The sequence below is a fragment of the Melopsittacus undulatus genome, chromosome 1 (genome assembly GCF_012275295.1).
Source record: "Melopsittacus undulatus isolate bMelUnd1 chromosome 1, bMelUnd1.mat.Z, whole genome shotgun sequence".
Taxonomy (NCBI): Eukaryota; Metazoa; Chordata; class Aves; order Psittaciformes; family Psittaculidae; genus Melopsittacus; species Melopsittacus undulatus.
The window spans coordinates 68,341,612-68,360,917 of record NC_047527.1 but is presented as its reverse complement, the minus strand read 5'-3'; the positions used below and the strand labels follow the sequence as shown (position 1 = coordinate 68,360,917).

The 19,306-nt window shown below is 37.7% G+C and overlaps 1 protein-coding gene across 2 annotated transcripts in view; it reads left to right on the top strand.

Moving 5' to 3' along the window:
* The window catches only part of FHOD3 (formin homology 2 domain containing 3), a 373,673-nt gene that overhangs the window by 250,215 nt on the left and 104,152 nt on the right, over positions 1–19,306 (top strand). For both annotated transcript variants that reach the window (XM_034066335.1, XM_034066332.1), the window contains exons 8-10: positions 4,533–4,627; positions 11,088–11,231; positions 13,561–13,799. In XM_034066335.1, coding sequence (XP_033922226.1) covers positions 4,533–4,627; positions 11,088–11,231; positions 13,561–13,799 — 478 coding nt within the window. The remainder of the gene's footprint in view (positions 1–4,532; positions 4,628–11,087; positions 11,232–13,560; positions 13,800–19,306) is intronic.

The following is a 19,306-nucleotide window of genomic DNA, read 5'->3' as shown; positions in this document are numbered from 1 at the left end:
AATGTTCTCATAAATCTTGCAGGTATATAATTAAGTTTAGCACTGCTTTGATAAAAGTCCAGCATTTCATGTACATACAAGGTGATGAGATATGACATAATTCCTCAACATGTGTACCACACATGATTAACATAAAGAACCCCATATTAACTCAGCCTGGTTTCAAAGCAATCCCATCTGTGGATTCTACGTGAGAATACATCCACATGCGAACAGAGATCCATGGATGTACCGGCTTTACTCTCAGATACAGGCAGACTGTAAATTAATAACTTCATGGCCCTCATCATACAGGAAGTAGCTGCTGCTTATACTTCCATATAGCTTCTCCTCCCCTCACCCTTTCTTGTTTCAGAGCCCCAGGAGAACTTAATCTCATTTCACTTTAAGCATACTGGGACTGTGCAGGCTCTGGAAAGTAGAGATAGCATTGCACTCTGTTTTCTGGGGCTCCTTTATCACAAGCATTTTTTTTGTTTGTGACAGACCTGGACACTGTCTCATACCGTTAGTGAATTGAGTTTCTGCTATCTGACTTGCAATGTTATTTGTAAATGGGCTGCATCATCAGTTCTTCACTCTTCCTACCATTTCACACGTAGTTAATACCCACTAAATTAATGCTTATATTTGTAGGTATGATGTGTATGTTCACTCATATTTAAATGGCCTGGAGCTCAAGATGTTGAGGTCTTTCCAAAGGTATTACTACCTCTGCATCCTATGGCTACTAGTCCAAGCTGGTGGCAGTCTTTATGTATGAGTCTGGCCTGATGCAACTTTTTCATGCTTTATGCATGCTGTGCACATACTGAGAAGTTGTGATGGCAAGATTTCGTGTAAGACATGAATGACAGTATTAAATTAAATACATAAAAACATTTAAAGGGGAAACTGAGAAAAAGACTGAGACTTTGAACAGTGGGCAGCATTATTATTTAGACAATATTAATTTAATATAGGCTTAACTGTTGCAACCCCATAGTTCTCTTGTGTTTGTGCACCATGCATGACTACTCAGAGTGCTGTAAGTAGCACCAGGGTTGAGGTTCCAGCCTTCCTGTGGGAGTAGCCACGATAATGAGCTGTTACCAGTGAGAAGCCTGTGAAGGGCAATCGAGCAGTTCTCGTTTTACCCATTAGAAGGCAGGAGAACACATACAAAACTCGACCTCTGCTGGTTTACTTCAGTGAGCCTGTTTCAACACTCCCATCAATTTTGCCCTGAGTTCTGCATGGAAATAATGACTTTATGGGAACACCCCCATGTTCTCCCAGAACAATCACTGGGATTCTACCTCACCATTCCTTTACATCATTATTCTTCTGCATCACAATGAGGTGAAGGAGCCAGGCAGGAAAGTAAATCTTTTTGAGAATTAGCAAGCATAAATGATTATACTCACTACTTAAAAAAGTGACCCCTATAATATACCAGTGTTACATGGATGTATGTTTTTAACATAGACTTTGCCAAACTTAAATTTGAGTTTAGATTACTTCAGGATTTGTAATAGTCTGACCAATACACTGAAAATGGAAGCTGTGGAATTAGCTCTGCATATAGTTTCCTCTAAGGCTCCTTCCCATTAAAAGCTGGAGAGCTTTTAGTGTTCTCCACCATACAATTAGCCTTTTAAAGGAAAAAGGAAATTGAGCATCATATTTTTCATATCTCTGTTATGAACATCATTGTTTTACTACAGCGGCCAATGTTTTTAGGAAAGTCAACAAGTATTTTTACTGCATGGTTTTCCAGTGTATCTTTCATAAAGTTTTTTATGCGACTGGAAAAGAGAGGGAGTTTTTCACTGTTTTCCTATCATTACAAAAATATTGCCTTGAAAAATATTTTTTCCATGTAGACCTCAGCCTCATCACTCATCACATCAGTCTGTGGTCTCATCTTTACATGGTGACGCTCCAGGAGCAACATATTTGTAAATTAAGGTGGGATTAGATGAGAGCAGACACCTCCTCTACATCTGCCCATATTCCATGCTGTCTGGATCATAGGTTGGAAACTATAGGCTCTCATTATATATTGGCAAAGAATATTAACCCAAGTATAGTAATGAAGTAAGTTCATGATGCGACTTCTGCACCAGAGCTGCCTTGTCCCTAGATGAGTAGATGGCCTTACGATTATTTCTGTAAAATAAGTTCACTTCTTCGCTGTTCAGCCTGAGATCATAATGAGGAAAACAGGATTTGAAAAGAAAGATTTAATCTGGACAAACTGGAGTAGCTCTGTCAGAGTCACTTGATAGCACTACTTCCTCTTGATTTTGGTTAGGGATAGATGGGGAATTTAAAATTCAAGGGTAGATTTTGGAAATTGCCTAGGTTTAGCAGCAGCACCTTAATTAAGGCCTTTGAAAGATGGATGAGCTATTACAGGGTTTTTTAAAAATGTATTCTGAAATGGAGAAGTAGCATGAATAGAATAAAATGATAAGTCATCCTTGCAGGAAAACTGCAAGGAGATCCTGAAAATACTTTTTTATGATAATGGAGAAGTATCAAGATAGTCAGGAAAAAGAAAAATCAAGCGCTAAGATGCTGTCTCTTAAAAACAAAACAGGATTGATGCAATAAGAATAAAACCTGCCTGCAAAATAAAGGCACGTTTGCATAGGACTCTCACTGAATAATGCAGTGAATTAAATGATTTTTTATGTTGTTGTCAACTCATTTGTTTCCAAATGGCATCATTATAAGTCAAACTGGCACAGTTTCCCCATTTAATTTCTCTTTCTTCTTTTCTTCCATTTTCATTTCTCACTGGAAACCACAGGAAGACATTTTTGTAGTGAGGATATCATTCCTGCTGATCATATATCATTTGTGAGCCGAGTGAATTTGTTCCACATGTCCTTTGAACATGTACCGCACAAAATGTCTGGTAATATGAAGAATCTGGTAAAGCAGTGTCGAGTGTATATTCATTGCAGCCATGTATTTGAATTAGTATTTAATTAGTAATGTACATAAATACATCTGCAGAGCTGAGAGTGAACACCTCCTTTCTTTGATTTTACACAGGATAAGGAAGCTCTGATTTATTTTTCAGTAGTAAAGATCTGAGACTGTCTCAAAAAGAGGGAGAGATAAAACAGGAGAAATATAGATGTCTGTGCATTCAGTAATAGAAAAGTTTCTCCACGCAGTGTGTTGCAGTTGCATTGGAAATGAAAATCCTTGGGCAGGCAGAGATTTGATGTCTGCGTAGCACACATATCTATGTATATAATAAAATATCAACATGAATAAACAGTGGCCATTGCCACTGTGAGAGTAATAGATTTCTAACCTCAGGGTCACTGATAGCCAGCAACAGGTGGTTATGAGGAAACACTTGCATTTTACTGCCTAATTATACTCAAATTATGGTCATCCCTATAGTGTTTAGGGTATGTGGGCTATTGTAATATTCTCCATGTTTCCCTCTGAAATTCAAAGACTCTCACAGTGATGCTTGTGTAGTTGGGCTGAGTATCTCTAAGTTAGGGTTAGTCTTCTGCTTCATCTTCCTCACCTTTAGCTTTGCGCCAAACAAAACACTGAATTATAGTCCATCATTTACTTCAGTTTCCTGGATAAAACAATTTTCTGTTGGTTTTGTTTGTGGTTTTGTTTGGGTTTTTTGTGGTTTGTTCTGGGTTTTTTTTTCCTTCAGTAAATGCAGCTATCTGCCTTTTAGTCAAATAAAATAGAACAGTTTTACAAGGCACCTTCCACAAAAGAGGTTATCTTGAGTCTGGCTGGTGTTGCCTCTCTGATGTTTTCAGCACAATAACTCACTAAGCCACTTGGTTTAAGCATCAGATAGCCATGCAAATGCAAATCAACACGCAGAAGAAAGAAAATACTTCATAACTAGAAGCACAAATTTTGACTTTAGTGGAAAAATAAGTGAAATGTTCTTAAAGTTCTATGGAGGGAATATTTATTGAAATAATTTGAGTAAGAACCACAGCAAAAATCTTTTCTCCTCATTGATCATTTATTTTAACCAAGACACACAAGCCATAATTTGTGAAAACTGTCATTCTCTGCCACATTGTTTTTGTTAAAAGGATTGATCCTAGTGCAGTGTAACTCAGTAACAGCAGTAGGAATGTGAGCAACAAGCACACTGAAAGCATAACTTACAAGTTTTTGTTTAAGATTTATCTAAGGCCATGTAAACCTATGACAAGTAGGGTAAAATTGCTCCAACCTGATTTTTATAAGTTCAGGGTTAATCTAACCGGTCTAACAAAGCTTCCTGCAGCATCAAGGGAGAGAAATTGGTACCTTTAGGCACCACCTGGCATATTTTAGATCTGTGCATTAGGATGCACTGTAGCTTTCACTGTCTGCATCAACTTTGCTCTCTGTGAAGCCTGTGAGACTGTAGAGGAAGCTGGATCTTTCCACTTGATCTTCTGCCTGGGCACATTCCAACTTGTGCTACATCTTCGATAAATGTTGATGCTATAGCTTTCCATTTTGATCATCATCACCAATGGCTTCTGCTTTTCTTCTAGGAGCCAAGCCGTGGTCCAACATCATGGAGATCCTGGAGGAGAAGGATGGGGTTGATACTGAACTACTGGTTTATGCCATGACCTTGGTTAACAAGGTTTGTTTACTTTATTAGCATAACTGGTAGGAATAATGTTGGTATTTTCCATTGTATAATGGTCTTCCCTATTGAGAATATATGACAAAGGACACTTGTCCCAGAGAAGCTGCAGGACAAGCAATCAGCATACTCTTGTAACTTCTGTTGCAGTCATCCAGAGGCAGCAGCTGGGAACAGAATTGCTGTTTTCCTAAATGCTGTGCAGAAATGTGTTGTGACATGGCTCCTCTCCCAACACTGATAACCCAGCACAAAACAAAACTCAACAAGCTAACTCCATACTTTATCCAAGGGGAAAAAGAAAGCAAGCACTGGTGGAAAGATCACATACTCACCTCAGCTTGCATTGTGCATAATTTTCCGGTTCAGATCATTTAATTTTTTTTACTGCAAACCAAATATGATGAATTTAACAGGTCTGAGTGCTAGTATGAGTGTTTCTGCTTAAAAAATGAGATTACTTTTTTTCTCTTTTCTTTATATTTTCTGGTAGTAGTAATTTTGCAGTAAAATCAAATGTTTTCCAAAGTATTCTCTTGTGCTCTAGAAATTTCTTAGTATAAAATCTTTTAAAATTAATGTCTAGTCCTAAACAAATCTTAGGATGACTGAAATTTAAATTAGTTTTTTTTTTTTTAAAGCACATGGAAGATCAATATACTACTAGCAAATCAAAATAAGCTTCTGTTTATGGTTGTTCTTAATAGGCCAGATTATTATGGAATATTATTATTATTCATTATATTCATTTAAAGACCCTGAGTTTGTTGGCGGAGGTTATAAATAAAGCTGCCAGCTCATTATGCTTATGGCTACATGGTTGGGGCCTTGGGTTGCTTTGTTGTTTGTTTTTTTTTTGCTGAAATAGTTTCTTTGTGGTAGATATTGTCCAGAAAAGATGTACAAGAGAGACTAACCTGTCCTGGTGCCATCGCTGGCGTTACTGTACTTCAGTACAGTACCATACTGCTCTTGCTTCTGCTTACTTGATAGTAAAGATCTCTTGACTTTAAAAATCCACCTTATCTCATGATGTACTCTATCTGAAAGGCACTGCCAGCTTTATATACTTCTGTCTGTAGCTGCTGTTAAAGCCAAGGCGACTAGTTTTAAAGTCTCAGGTTTATACCTTGTTGTTTCAGGTACTGCTTCTTCTTTGTGAGGTAATTCTCTTCAACATTTCTGCACTTGTAATCTACTTGGTGTCTGAGTTCTTCAGAATTTTTGTTCTGTTGACTTGTTTATTATCCCAGAGTTGATTCCTTTAGTCTGAGTTTTTTGCTACATTTAAAGCTATTTTTAAGAGGAGGTAGTTCTTCAAATACACACAAAACGAAAAAGCATCCTGAAGTCAAAGGAGCAAGGCAGTTATGAAGATTAAGGAAGAGAGGAATTCCACAATGCTACACTTATAATTATGATCTGGCTTATGGACAGCTTTATGGTGTTTTTAATGGGATTTTTTTCATAATTACAGAGAAAACAGCAAGCAGCATGTCATAGTTGTAATTTTTCCCCCACAGAGAATACAAAGAAGGATCAGATGGTTTCAGCTTGTTTAGGCGAGGAAATGTCAAAGTTTTCAATGCAGGCAGAGTCATCATGAGGGATTTCTCTTAAGGAAGCATACTTTTGCTCCTTTTTCTTTCTCCATATATACATATACAGATTGTTTTCCTTCCTGCTCAAGAGCAGAGAACACAGCTACCCAGACATAAGAATTGCTCCAGTTCTTTCATCCTCTCCATGTCTTGTTTTGATGCTTAACCAATTTATTTATACTAACATTTCATTAACCCTCTCTTAATTTTGTGGGATTTAGGCATTAATGAATCTTTTAAATGGCATGAATCCCAATGCAAATACTTCTGATTACGTAAGTTCCAATATAACCTTTGTTATCTTCCTTCAGTTAGTTCCTGTGATCTGTTATTTCTTATTCTAATCTCTACTTTCTTCATTTTATTACTGAAGTCCAGACAGATTAAAGCCTTCGTGTTTACTTTTTATTAAAAAAAAAAGTAGTCACAACCTATGTATCAAATTCAGAAATAATATTCTGTGTTGCAGTCAATTCACTTTCTATTTAACTGCTATAAAAACTCCCCATTATTGAGGTTACACTGGAAGTTTTGAAGGTGTAAGATTACTGTTGATTTTTTTTACCTGTGTTTAATATTGCATGTTCTCTCATATCATAAATACATTAAAAATAGATAAAAATTATTACAAAGTACGTAAAAAATTATATGTTTTACTGTAGTTGGATTAGGAACTGAAGGGTTTTTGTCAGGTCCTAGAATTTAAGCACTAGCTTCCAGGCCAGTGGTTACTAATGGGAGCTTAGAGTATCAGCCAGCAGCTGCCCATCCATCAGCTGTAGTTGAAAAAGTGCTGTTTCAGGGCACTGTGGTGTTAATGTTAAAGCTGGCACATTAGTTTTGGATGACCTGCCTTAAGAACATCACAAATGCCACAGTGGAAAAATTATCATCTTATATCCCATGTCTGACATTGGCTGCACCAGATGTTTTAGAAGTTGTGGTTCCTCAGAAAACGAATACATGAGACAGGCTTCTTCTTATCCCAAAGCAATTGAAAACCTGTCCAATGCTCTTAAGCATGTTTGTTTACTGTGTAGTGCTTTTTTTGCTGTAGCATATAAGATTTAGTTAGTTTGTCTAGTCATGGGCCCTCTAGTGAAGCCCAGTCTGTTGGGTATTTAGTAACCAAAGCAGTACAATTCTATGATTTGCATAAAAAGCACTAATTTATATCAGGTTTTGTTCATAAACGTAACTGAGGATATGTATTTATAAGAATATTTTGCTATTGCCAGTTGAGTATGTTGTCTGATAGGTTTTATCCTCTAGGAAACAATTTTGCTGTTACACTCCCATTAAACTATTTTTTTTTTCATTATCCCCAGTACAACTTCATTAGTTTTCTTGCCTTTCTTTCTATTGGGACTGTTACAGTTAGTGGTAGGTGAAACATATTGTGTAGGCTTTGGTAAAAATGTTGGTAAGCAAAGATATCAGGCTCAAAACTCTTGGACTGGGGTTTTGGTTTTAATTTAGTTCACCGTTCCAAAAGAGCAGCTTGAGAGGGAAGAGCTCAGAGCTGCACAGGCTTTCCCACAAGGACTTGGGAAAGAAATCACACAACAAACAAATAAAAATCTTAATTCAGTCCAAAATTGGAGAGGCATATGAATGAGTCTTAACATTCATATTCATGCTTCCTTTGCATGCCTGAGTTCTGATGGTTTCAGATTTGAAATCCCAGTTTTGGTCTAAGGGAGTAAGACCATAAAATAATTCCGCAAGCAAACCACACAGTATGGTTTAAACACACAATTTTAATTCTCTAGATGGGTTTTCCTTTTGTAAAGTTCAGCCTTCAGAGCAGGAGGAACTATGTGGAACTTGTATGTGTAGTTGGTGTTGGAGTATCATTTGTGACTTAATCGGCTAGTCAGGAAGGAGCAGGGACCTTGGAAACACCTGCCCAATTTATGACCTTCACTTTGCTGTTTGTGAGTTTTCTTTCCTTTATAAAGCCACCAAGAAAATAGGGATCCACTCTTGTTTTCTAATATCACAAGCCAGAATTTGTAAGTCATTTATGCAAGAACTTTATGTCCCTTATGTTTAGTTACTGCAAAAATCTTCTTTGTGTGCTAGACTGAACTGACCTTGTTGTGACACCAGTGGTGCCCAGTTACATCCCATTTTCTAATGTTAGAAATTGAATTTGATATGCACTAGGCTCTGAAAATGGGTCTGTGAATTTAATGACAAACTATGCAAAGGAAAACTGTTTGATTTCTATACTTGGAAGTTCAGTTCCCCAGTTCTGGCCAGTAGTATGCAGTGAAAATCGGATTTCCACTACTGCGTGATTTAAAATTATATAAACCAATAAAAGTCTGGTGACAAAAAGAAGGGTTTGCCAGTAAACACTGCCTTATGCTGCTATTTTCCCTGTCTATGGCCTGGCTTAGCTCAGATTTTTGAGAAGGTGTATCCGGAAATGAGTGATCTGCATCTCAACATTAAGACCATTTCCTGTTATTTTAAGAAGATCTGTACAGATCTGACTCTTTGTCCACCTTTTTGAATGTAAGACATCAAATCTTACTGTGCATGAAGATACTTCAGTCAGCGTAGTTGCTGTCTACTTCTTTCTAAATCAAGAGAAAGCTGAACATTGCTTCATGTTATAGTATTTCCATATCTGTGTTAAAGTTCCATTGAATTTGCAGTCTGATAGCTTCATTTGCTGAATCTTCAAATGTTTATTCAATGCCTGATGGAAGGAAAAAAATATACATGGTATCTATTTTCAGTACTGTTCAGGAAAATTTAGTTTCATGGTCTTCATTAGGCTTTAAACAGGAGCTTAAATACTGCCCTGGACAAGACAAATCCTTAGTTAGAGCCTGAACATATAACCCTGAACATATAATCCTAACACTTTGGTGGTGTTTATATTTCTGTTGTGGTGGACCTCACTAGACATCAGACACTTTAACAGGGCAGAGTATAGAATCATAGAATAGTTAGGGTTGGAAAGGACCTTAAGATCATCTAGTCCCAAACCCCCTGCCATTGGCAGGGACACCTCACACTAAACCATGTCAGCCAAGGCTCTGTCCAACCTGGCCTTGAACACCATCAGGGATGGAGCATTCACAACTTCCTTGGTCAACCCATTCCAGCGCCTCACCACCCTAACTATAAATAACTTCTTCCTTGTATCCAATCTAAGCTTCTCCTGTTGAAGTTTTAACCCATATGTCAGCTATCTGTTTCTCTCTCTTGTCAGTCACACCATTCAGTCCACTTTTTCTGAATGTAAAGGTTCTTGGTGTGGGAAGCAGCCCAGAGTTAGTTAGGAGGGCTGTTCCCCCTGCACTCTGCTGCTCAGAGACTCTTTGGAAAAGCCAGGCTTCAGAAAAACAGGATTTTCAGAGTGTAGTTCATCTCATCCTGGACATGAGAAGATGAAACACTTTTTGAAGGAGCCCTGCTTTTCGTATGTGCTGTCTCTATCTCTTGCTCTTTCTCTCCTTTACTGGAAGTAAAGATAAGTTGCTTTGCTAATTTAATAGGAGAGAGGAAGCTACTTCAGAGTAAGCATATCTGGTGATATAATCAAGAATAATTGTTGCTTCCAGTTTGTACTGTCATGTATTTTGCAGAAACTGCTGTTTCTGCAAATTGAATTGTTTCTTGCAATGAGGTGTATGTTGCTCTGCAAGTAGGTTGCACAGTATGTTCAGTAGTTTTTGCTCAATATGTGCAGGATTACATTAATTTTTCTGCATCACCCATAAGGAGCAGTAAAAAATTATCACAAGAAGAGTAGAAATCAGTGGCAAGCCAGAATAGCAATGTTTTCTGTTGTCCTTCTGAATGTCTGCAGGACTCTGGTGGATGAAGTTCACTTGTGCCCTGAGCAAAGTTGTGCAGTGCACGCATCACTCTGCAGTAAAGCTGTGAGTGGTTTGATTTAGTCTCTTTTGCTGTATACACTGCAGTGGCATACTATGGTATAAACAGTATGCTGCAGAAAACCATCTTCCTTTTCTTGGTTTTCTGGATTCACAAAGAAAAAAAAATTAAATGACTATGGTAAGGAAAATGCTTTCTTTTGAACATAGAGCAGTTACCATAGAAAGCTCTGAAACTCAAACAGTTCATTTTCAGCAGCTGTTACTATTGGCATTCTTTATTTTCTAGTGTACAAAAGCTCTTCTCCCATGTCACTGATAACAACTTACCCCACAACCAGGAGTTAGTAACTCTCTTAACATTTTCTATGAGTTACGGAGTTAGTGCACCTTCAATAAGACTTTTAAAATTGGAGAGAGGGAGGAGGAGAGTCAGTATCTCTGTAATATACAACAGTTTGTGCACTGGGGGATGACCTCTGCTGCAGGTGTGGAGGACAGTAGGCACATGGTGCAGGATATTTCCTGCTGTTCTGACATCACACAGCTGTGCATTTTTCTTCTTAAAGCCAAAATTTAGAGGAATCAGTAGGAAATCAGTTTAACTGGTTTTAGCTAAACCATTTTTTTTCTCTCTCTCTCTTTGCTTTTATCCCTGTGTTTGATGCTCTAACATTCTCTGTTCTTTAAATCTGTACTTGAATGAAGCCAGGAAGAATCCAACTGTGTATTTTAAAGACCCACATTTTCCATACTTTTTTGTATGAAATAACAACATTGATTTGTTTTGCCAATTATTCATTTTTCTACACCATGCACAGATTTGTTTATTAAAAGCTGTGCCACTTGTTTTTTATTTTCTAGCGGTGTCTCTAATCCCACATCATGGGTTTAACTTTATTAAAATCATACATAGCACCACTTGCCACCCGCTTTTAAAACCTTTGTTTAATTCTTTTCAAAACAAACAGATTTAACTGGTTTTCCTTTGATTCTTAGACGCTGTCGGGGTTGCCAGATCAAGACTCTTTCTATGACGTGGTGGACTGTCTGGAGGAGCTAGGCATTGAAGCTATTTCACAGAGACACTTGAACAAGAAAGGAACAGACTTGGACTTAGTTGAGCAATTTAACATTTATGAGGTAACATAACATGCCCTGTTTTATGCATCTTACAGCCTGTGCAAACTTCAAAGCCAAGAGGAGGGGGAGGGGAATGTAACCTAGGTGAAATTTTGTTATCTCTTTTATTTTAAAAGAAAAACATCTGGTTGCTAGAAGCAGTATACACATTCATGTACATGACCTGCTATGGTACATAGTTGGGTTTAATGCAAATGCAGTTCGTACTAAAGCTGGAGCATACTCCAAGGTAAAGAAGCACATTTACTAGCCTCCTTAGAGGCAGTTCTGCCTGCAATTAAAACTTTCTCAGACTGCTAGTTACACATCCTGAAGTAAGTAGAAGTTCTTTCTGTGTGCAGAAGTATTCAGCTCATGAAAAAGGTTCGGCTGAGCTCAGCTTCACAAATACTACTTATTCTGCAGCTGAATACCCAGCAAGTCCTTGTTTAAGAGTTTACACTGGACCAGATCCTATACAGTTTGCAGCAGTGGAGTAATGAGTGAGACCACATTCACCACCTAGGTATAAAGTAACTACTTCTGAAGTATTTATATGTAAGGATAGGATATCCAGTTTCTTAATAATTATCCTCTTTTCAGAGTTCGGTAAGTGTTGAAGCAGGGAGGTGTAGGCTGAAGTTGATCTAATGTAAATATGAATCCACGTCTGATGTGATGAAGTGAAATTACTGTATCTCTGTTTAAGTTCGGCAAAGGATTTGGTAGATTTGATTCTTCATTTTCTTCATCAACTCTATACTGATGTTGTTTCACTAACTTTAGGAGTTAGGTTTTGTAGATAGCAGTTTGCAGGAAGAGTCAGGCCAAAACTGGAACATAAGAATGAGAGAGCTCCATGTTCTTTTTTTATTGTCAGAGGCATCAGCTCATAAAATCCTTTTTAAAAGATGGTCATTAATCTTAAAAGCAGGGTTTTTTTTGAACATGCTGTGTCTAGTGAAAGACTTGGTTGCAAAATTAGCAGTAGGCTTAGTTGGGTACCAGCTTTTTCTTGATGACCAGAGTGAATTTAGACATGCCTATTCAGTCTCTTTTCTTTTTTCTGCCAGTGTTTTTTATCTGAAAAATCTTTCTTCCCCACTGAAATACATTTTATGCCCTAAGGAGAGATATCACACTTCCCCTGCCTTTGTTTTGTTAAAGTCATTTCTGGCAGGAATTATCGAGTAACAAGACTAATAGAAACAAGGAGATACACATTCTTCTGATCACCCACATTGCCCTTTTCCGTAACTCTGTCTATTTGGAGCTTTCTCATATAAAGATCACTTAGATGTTATGCTGCATTTAAGATGAGAACCACTAGTAAGTTTGTTGTGTTTGCCAGTGATATCTCTCCTCATATACCCTGAGGTAGGCACTTACTTTGTTTCTGCTAGAGGTATGTCACATTGGTGTGTCATCAGTGTGCTGTAGTTCAAGATATTGGGTGTGTCGCCTGTATTTTGCTCTACTATTTCCAACTGATGAGCCTTTGTCAGAAGTTAATGCCAAATGTCACCATAGCCACGCTATTGTCAACATCATTCTTTTCTGATATTATACATATGTTCCTTTGTATTGACAGTACTTCTGAACTGGCAGGAAATACTGAATTTTCCACTGAACGCATACGTGAAAGTAGTTGCACTCAGCTAAAACTTGGGAGGCTTAGAGGAGATGTGTGGTCTGCATTTTTTTCTTCTAATCCATTGTGGTACCAGTCCGCAGAAATAGTTTTGTTTGTTAGGGTTTTTTCCTTTGTTTCCTTTGCAGGGAGATCTGTCAGAATGGAAATTTTTAGAGGAATGTAGTTTCATATGCATCTGCTGATCTCTTCCTTGGCTGGGGACAAATGATGGCACTGTTCTAAAACACTTTCTAAAGTAGCAGACAGCAACTTCCACTCAAACATTACAAGTGTCATGTCTGAACATCGGGAGATGTTCAGTCAGTCAGTGCATGAGAGTTTTTCTGTTGATTTCACTACAGCCAAGACTTCACCTAAGTATTTTGGAAGGAAATAGAGCTAAGTGTCCAACACAGCTCAGCTTCCTTAAAAAATAAGTCCTATGTTTAAAAAAAAAAACAAATTAGGAGATATATACATGTGTTGTTACAGGTCCTGTAGTGTTCTGTACAAAGCATCAGTATATAATTCCATTATTAGAGCTGCTACACTGTACTAATGGATATAGAGCAACTTACAGGGTTAGCTACAGAAATTATGATGCTAATAGAAGTCAGTCCTGTTGAGATCCATTAACTTTTAAAGCATAGACTTGAAGACCTGTGGTACCTAAATGAACTGTGTCAGAAGCCTCACCTTTCTTCCTTTCTTTCTCAGATGACACTGAGACATGAGGATGGAGACGAGAGTGCTGACCTCCCTCCCAGTGGGCGCAAGGACCGGAGAAGGGCCAGTCTTGGTACTAATGAGCGAAGGGGGCTAGAACGCAGACGGAGCCGCAGGCACTCGGTACAGAATGTCAAAAGCACTTTATCAGCTCCTGCGAGCCCGTGCAGTCAGGCAAACACTAGCTTCATGCTAGGGCATGGACAGCATGTTGAAGATCTCAGTGAGAGGTAAGTGCATAAGCTGGGGAAATACTCCTCCCTTTTCCCCTATTACTTTCCATTGTGTTTGTTGTTACATAGTTTATTAATCTGACACACTTTTCTTTTCAAACAAACAAACAACAAAAAATTTATTTGTAGGTAACTTACCTACATAGCTAAGTTCTTTGGCACCATCTACCCTAAGTAAATGGATCCAAACCACATGATGTAGAGCATTTAATGTGGGAACTAACCAAGCATAATTTCATCTATTGACAGATTTTATAATCAATATACCCAGATTATAAGAGATTGTAACAAGGGCATAGTCACATTCATGCAGAGCTGTTTGTCCTGTATATCTTACAGTTAATTTTTTAGGTTTTGTTTTCCCTTTGCAATCAGCATTCCAGCATATTTTCGTTTGAGGCTACACTGTAGTAGTGAATATATCTAATGCTTTATAATTAGTGAAAGACACTAGTAAAGCAGCAGTCTGTAAGAGTGGAGTCAGTCAAAGCTGGTGTCTTTGCCAGTCCCATAACAGTTGGTTTGGGCCATGCATGCTTAAGAAAAAGGAAGCTGCAGACACTCAGAAAGTCTGACTACTGCACAAGACGGCTGGAATTAATTTTGCCTAAGCTAGATGTCCAATCAGCTCACCTCCCTTTGATGTCCATGGAGTGCAGCAAGTGCTGGTAGGCCTTCAGTTATCTACTGTATCCTACATGCCTGAAATTTCAACCAAGATGAGTCATGATCTGAAACTCGCTCTTTCTTTCTGTTGACTACAAAGGGAATCTGGCTGACTAGCTCAGGTGGAGATGCACAAGCTGCAGATAACTAAATCTGGACATTTTCATCCCATGGCTGAAGGTGCAATATGCAAAACCAAAACATGCTTGCTCCATGAAGAGTAGATCTTGTGTTTATCATAACATTTTGGAATTTCTTTGAATGTTTCTGTTGATTAGCACTGGATGTGAGTCTTCAGATCCTGCGTTACATGTGAAATAGCCCTTCTTGCAATGCAAACTGAGTTGACTAAAAGTTTAATGGCTTCAGGCAATATGGAAATATAAGACTCCAGATAATTTAAACAGCACTTGCGTATTGTATACCGCATAATGGCTTCTTTGTTTGGTTTTTTTTTTTTTTCCTTGCATTTGGGCAACACATTCATGTTTGTTTTCCATCACCACCTATCTGCCGGGTCTTTAGTGGGCTGGAAGTTGAGAGCCCTGTGGTCTCACAGGATGACATGGATGACAGTGCATTTGAGGCTGAGTTTAAAGCATCTTCAGCGTGAGTACAGCTGGGGGCTTCAGCTGCTGTGAATGGGATACCTTGTGCATGATCTTCATGACTTACCAATGTGAATGGGGATCTGTATCCATAGATGTGGAGCAGATATCACTGATTTTTTTAGAACTGATTAATTTGTACTAGAAGTGAGGAAACACTTCACCTCAACAGAAATTGACAATTCTCTTACTGTAATTAAACAAAAAAAAGTCATGCAGGACAACAGCTTCTACGAACACGCTTTCTCATTCTTAATGCTTGCTTATTAGCTTTATTTTGCAGTCTTCAGTAACTCCTAATGAATTTGTATTTGAGCTGATTTTTAGTATCAGAGGAATAGAACCATGTCAGATTAGTTTTGTAAAATTCTTTAACATTTTTTTCAGCAACATAGCATAATTTCAATAATCATCCTACTTTTTTTGGGGGAAAAAAAATACTTATCCAGTTCTGCTCCACACCCTCTTTCACAGTGATGTAAGTTAAAGCATAATGTAAGTTTAAATCCTGGAAAGAAGTCTACATTTAAGCATTCAAATTTAATTTCATGTTTCAGTTTTCCTTGGAATCTTCTGTAGGAAAATAATTAAATTCTCTTCAACTCCATTTGGAATCTCTAACTTGCTCACCTGTGTCTGTAAGGAATGAGACATTCAATTATTAATGTATGCAACGCTGATCTTTACTTCGCATATTAGTTAAATAAAAATCTTGTACATGTCGTACCCCCTCTTTATTCAGCAAGTAAAGACAAGGGAGTATTACTTGTATGTAACAAATCAGCTTTTTTCCTATCAGACATTACAGACTACACAATATATATTGGTACCAAAAGATGCAAGTTCTACACTAATTAAATGTTGACTCTTTTATAAATCCCACTGGCTTTCTGGTAAACAAGCATTTCAGAAAAGCGGATTCCATCCTTCACATTTTTAGTCTCATCATCTGCCAAAATCTGTAGTTGTTGTAGGAAGAAGAAAACCAGCCTTCCTGCTTTATCATATCCCAGTGAGTCTCTCAGCTTTCAGTGAAATAGTCCAGATGAGTGCAACAGTATCTCTATACCCAATAGCTAAACTGGGACAAAAAAAATAAAGTAAAAGTTTTGTGGCTTCCATTCATTAACATTTAAACAGAAAAACAGTTAAATTGAATGATCCATATGAGGTATTTACATGTTTATAAAGTTTTGATTAATCTTAAGTGGAAAGAAGTTTTTTTCTCTGCAAAATTCCTACTGGAATCAAATTTTCAAATTGAAGCACATGGTCTCTGATGCAACATATTAATTGTTTTAAATGATTTTAATAGAACATAATAAGTTTAGGAATTGCTGCAATTTCTAATGAAATTTTGAAATCAGATGTTGAAATATGATTCAGGCGTCACCTGTTTTTGTCAAAAGTAATGCGTGTTGTGTCCTGTCATCTTCCATTGTTAATGCTGTAGAGAGGAATCTACAAATGGATAAAAATTACTTATTATCTCTCTGAGCTGAAAGTAACATTTTTTTACCCAGGAAAGATCTGTCTTCTCCTGAAGACCTTCTTTTATTTCATAATCCTACTCCCTCTCAAGGAAGGAGAAAAGCTTGCAATAAGTTTTTGCAGTTCTGTATTCTCTGAAAAACAGTCTTTAAATTCTTTATTCCTTCACTACATTATATTTACCAATAAGAAACATTTAACTATATTAATATGATAATCTTACTGTGTTTCTCCTCCTGGTATCTAAACTTTGTATGTGGTTGCAGATGTCTTTGTCTGGTTTTACAATGGATTAGCACCATCAGGTTCAGTGGAATTGCTTCTGATGGACATGCTTAGAGATTAAAGTCACACTCTTATACTGTACTAAATTTTATTTAGGGCAATATTCTTGGTTATTTTTGGACTTCACTACCAAAATCAGTAGAAGGAAGGTTCAAGTTCTTCCTCAACATTCTCCTTCCCACAATGTTCATGTTTCTTTTCTTTCTAACTCTGTCAGCTGGTTTGGCAGTTACTTTGCTTTTGTTTACCACATCAAACAGGTTGTCCACAGTCATCTGCTTTGTGTCAACCGATAGGCCTTCCAAAAAGACTAAAATCCATGGTGCCGGTAAAACAAAAAAGGACAATATTGGCCAAATTCTGTTCTGTCTCACAATGCTCTATATCCAGAAAAGCTGTCTGAAGTCAGTGGAGCTGCTCTGATCTATGCCAAGCTAATTGAGAGCAGACTTTGGGTTTTGAGCTGGGAAAAGTTGACCGTAAATGCTAAGGGCAACCAAAAGGAAGACTTGCAGGCCTTTTTCATCCATTTGGCAACCTTCTTTCAAACTATATGTATTGCTTTTTTGCCTGTGGTTCAAAACAAATAAGGACCCAAATCTGCTTTGTGTTAAAATAGTTTTCGTGGAGATTGAAACGCTGTCTTATATGTCCATTACTAAATAAATAAGTTGATAACAACTCCTACTAAGAAAGGCTGAAGGTTGGTTTAAGGTCATGTAGCTGCTGCAGGGTACTTTAAAATGCCAGTCCTGACCACCAACAGGTTTACTTTGCTCAAAGCTTCTTTCTTTCACCCTGATGGCATAGAGCACTAAAAAGCCTGGTGGGGCTGTCAGTCCTGTTAACATGATGTTTTAAATGCGTCACTGATGGCACCTCCAAAGGTTTTCTGCCCTGGTCCAAATTGAGTGCTCTGAGTCTGTGGTCTAGCATGCTGTTTCTTAAGTGGTAGACTTTTAAACAAATTCTTCCATGGTTTTTATTTGTTTGGTTGTTTTTTTTTCCTTTTTAAAGTAAAGCTAGTTTTTTCAAGCCACACAATGGATAGAGTCAGGAAAAAATGTAAGGAGTGGCATGGAACTTGCACTAGATCAATAGTGTTATTGTATGCAGTGATTTCTGGCTATATAAGCATTAAAAAACAAATTGGCTGTCTTTCAGTCTTGTCGTGTCTGGCTTCAAGGGAGTAGAAGGCAGGTAATTTGGAAGTTCTTAATGCTGTCTTGACACTGAACAGGTACTTTGCAGGAGCCCTATACTTACAGACCAGAAGCAAGTACTTCTCTGAGGTTTTTGAATTAACATATTTCACATTTTGCTGTGCATTTCCCTTTCTTCAGTACTGCACAGAAACTATCTCCGTCTATGAGATTTATGATGCCTCATACCAACATTTGAGTGAATAGTTCTATTAAAGCTTTGTGGAATTAGTTACAATTGAAGACTGAGGTTTATAAAGTTTTATGTTTTCTTCTGCATTTTCATAGCTTTGATTTGCTTTATATCATCAAAAATCACACAAGAATTTCTAATGTTGATCATGTAACACTATACATGTTCATCTAGAGATAATAAGGCCTTGGTTATGACTTGTTAGCATTCCTGTGTCTGAAACCTAACAAGTGGAAGAACTGACTTTCTTCTTAAGAACACATCAGAGCAGGGCATGTATCTTGAATCAGTGACCAAATCTGGATTTCAAAAGCCATCTTTTTTTTTAGACCATGTGGCTAAAAAGGTATGAGGAAGACCAACTGTCCAGGTTCACCTGAGGCTTCCACTTTTTTCAGTGCAAAGAAACTTGGCCTTCAGAACTGTGTTGATAAGGAAAACAGCAGCAGAAGAGCAAAACCACAGCAGGGATTTATGTACCCATGAACTGTGCTTTTGTTGAGAGTCCTGCCTGGAAGGCTGTAACGACTCCTCCTCTGAGCATAGTAGCACAGGGAATTCCAAAGTTTCCCACAAATTTCACAGCTGGCTGGACACAGTGCCATTGAACATTGCTGGACACTGGACTCAGGGGCTTTCACACCCTTTACAGTGTGGATTGGAAAGTTATTGTCTATATAAAGGAAAGCTGTGCTGAGAAGTCATAAGGATCCGTTTGTTAGAAGATACATGTTTCTGATACTTGAGGATTGTCAAGATGCAGGAAGAGATTGTGACGTTATTTTGGTTTTACCAGAAAACAATGGACACAGCTGAGCCTCTGATGCTAAGCATTTTTGCTGTTTAATTTCAGATTCCTGACAAGTTTCTAAGAACCAACAGCAGAGACCTTAGTTTGGCTATTATGCTCCATTAACTGATTATTCAAATTGCTTCATGTAGAGCCAGGCCTGCAGGGGTGGTTTGTCCAAAATACAGCTAAGACTTTTTTGTTATTATTATGATTTTCCTTGTTTTCAAGCATCCCAAACTGTAACCGATCTTTGATTTTTTCTAGCA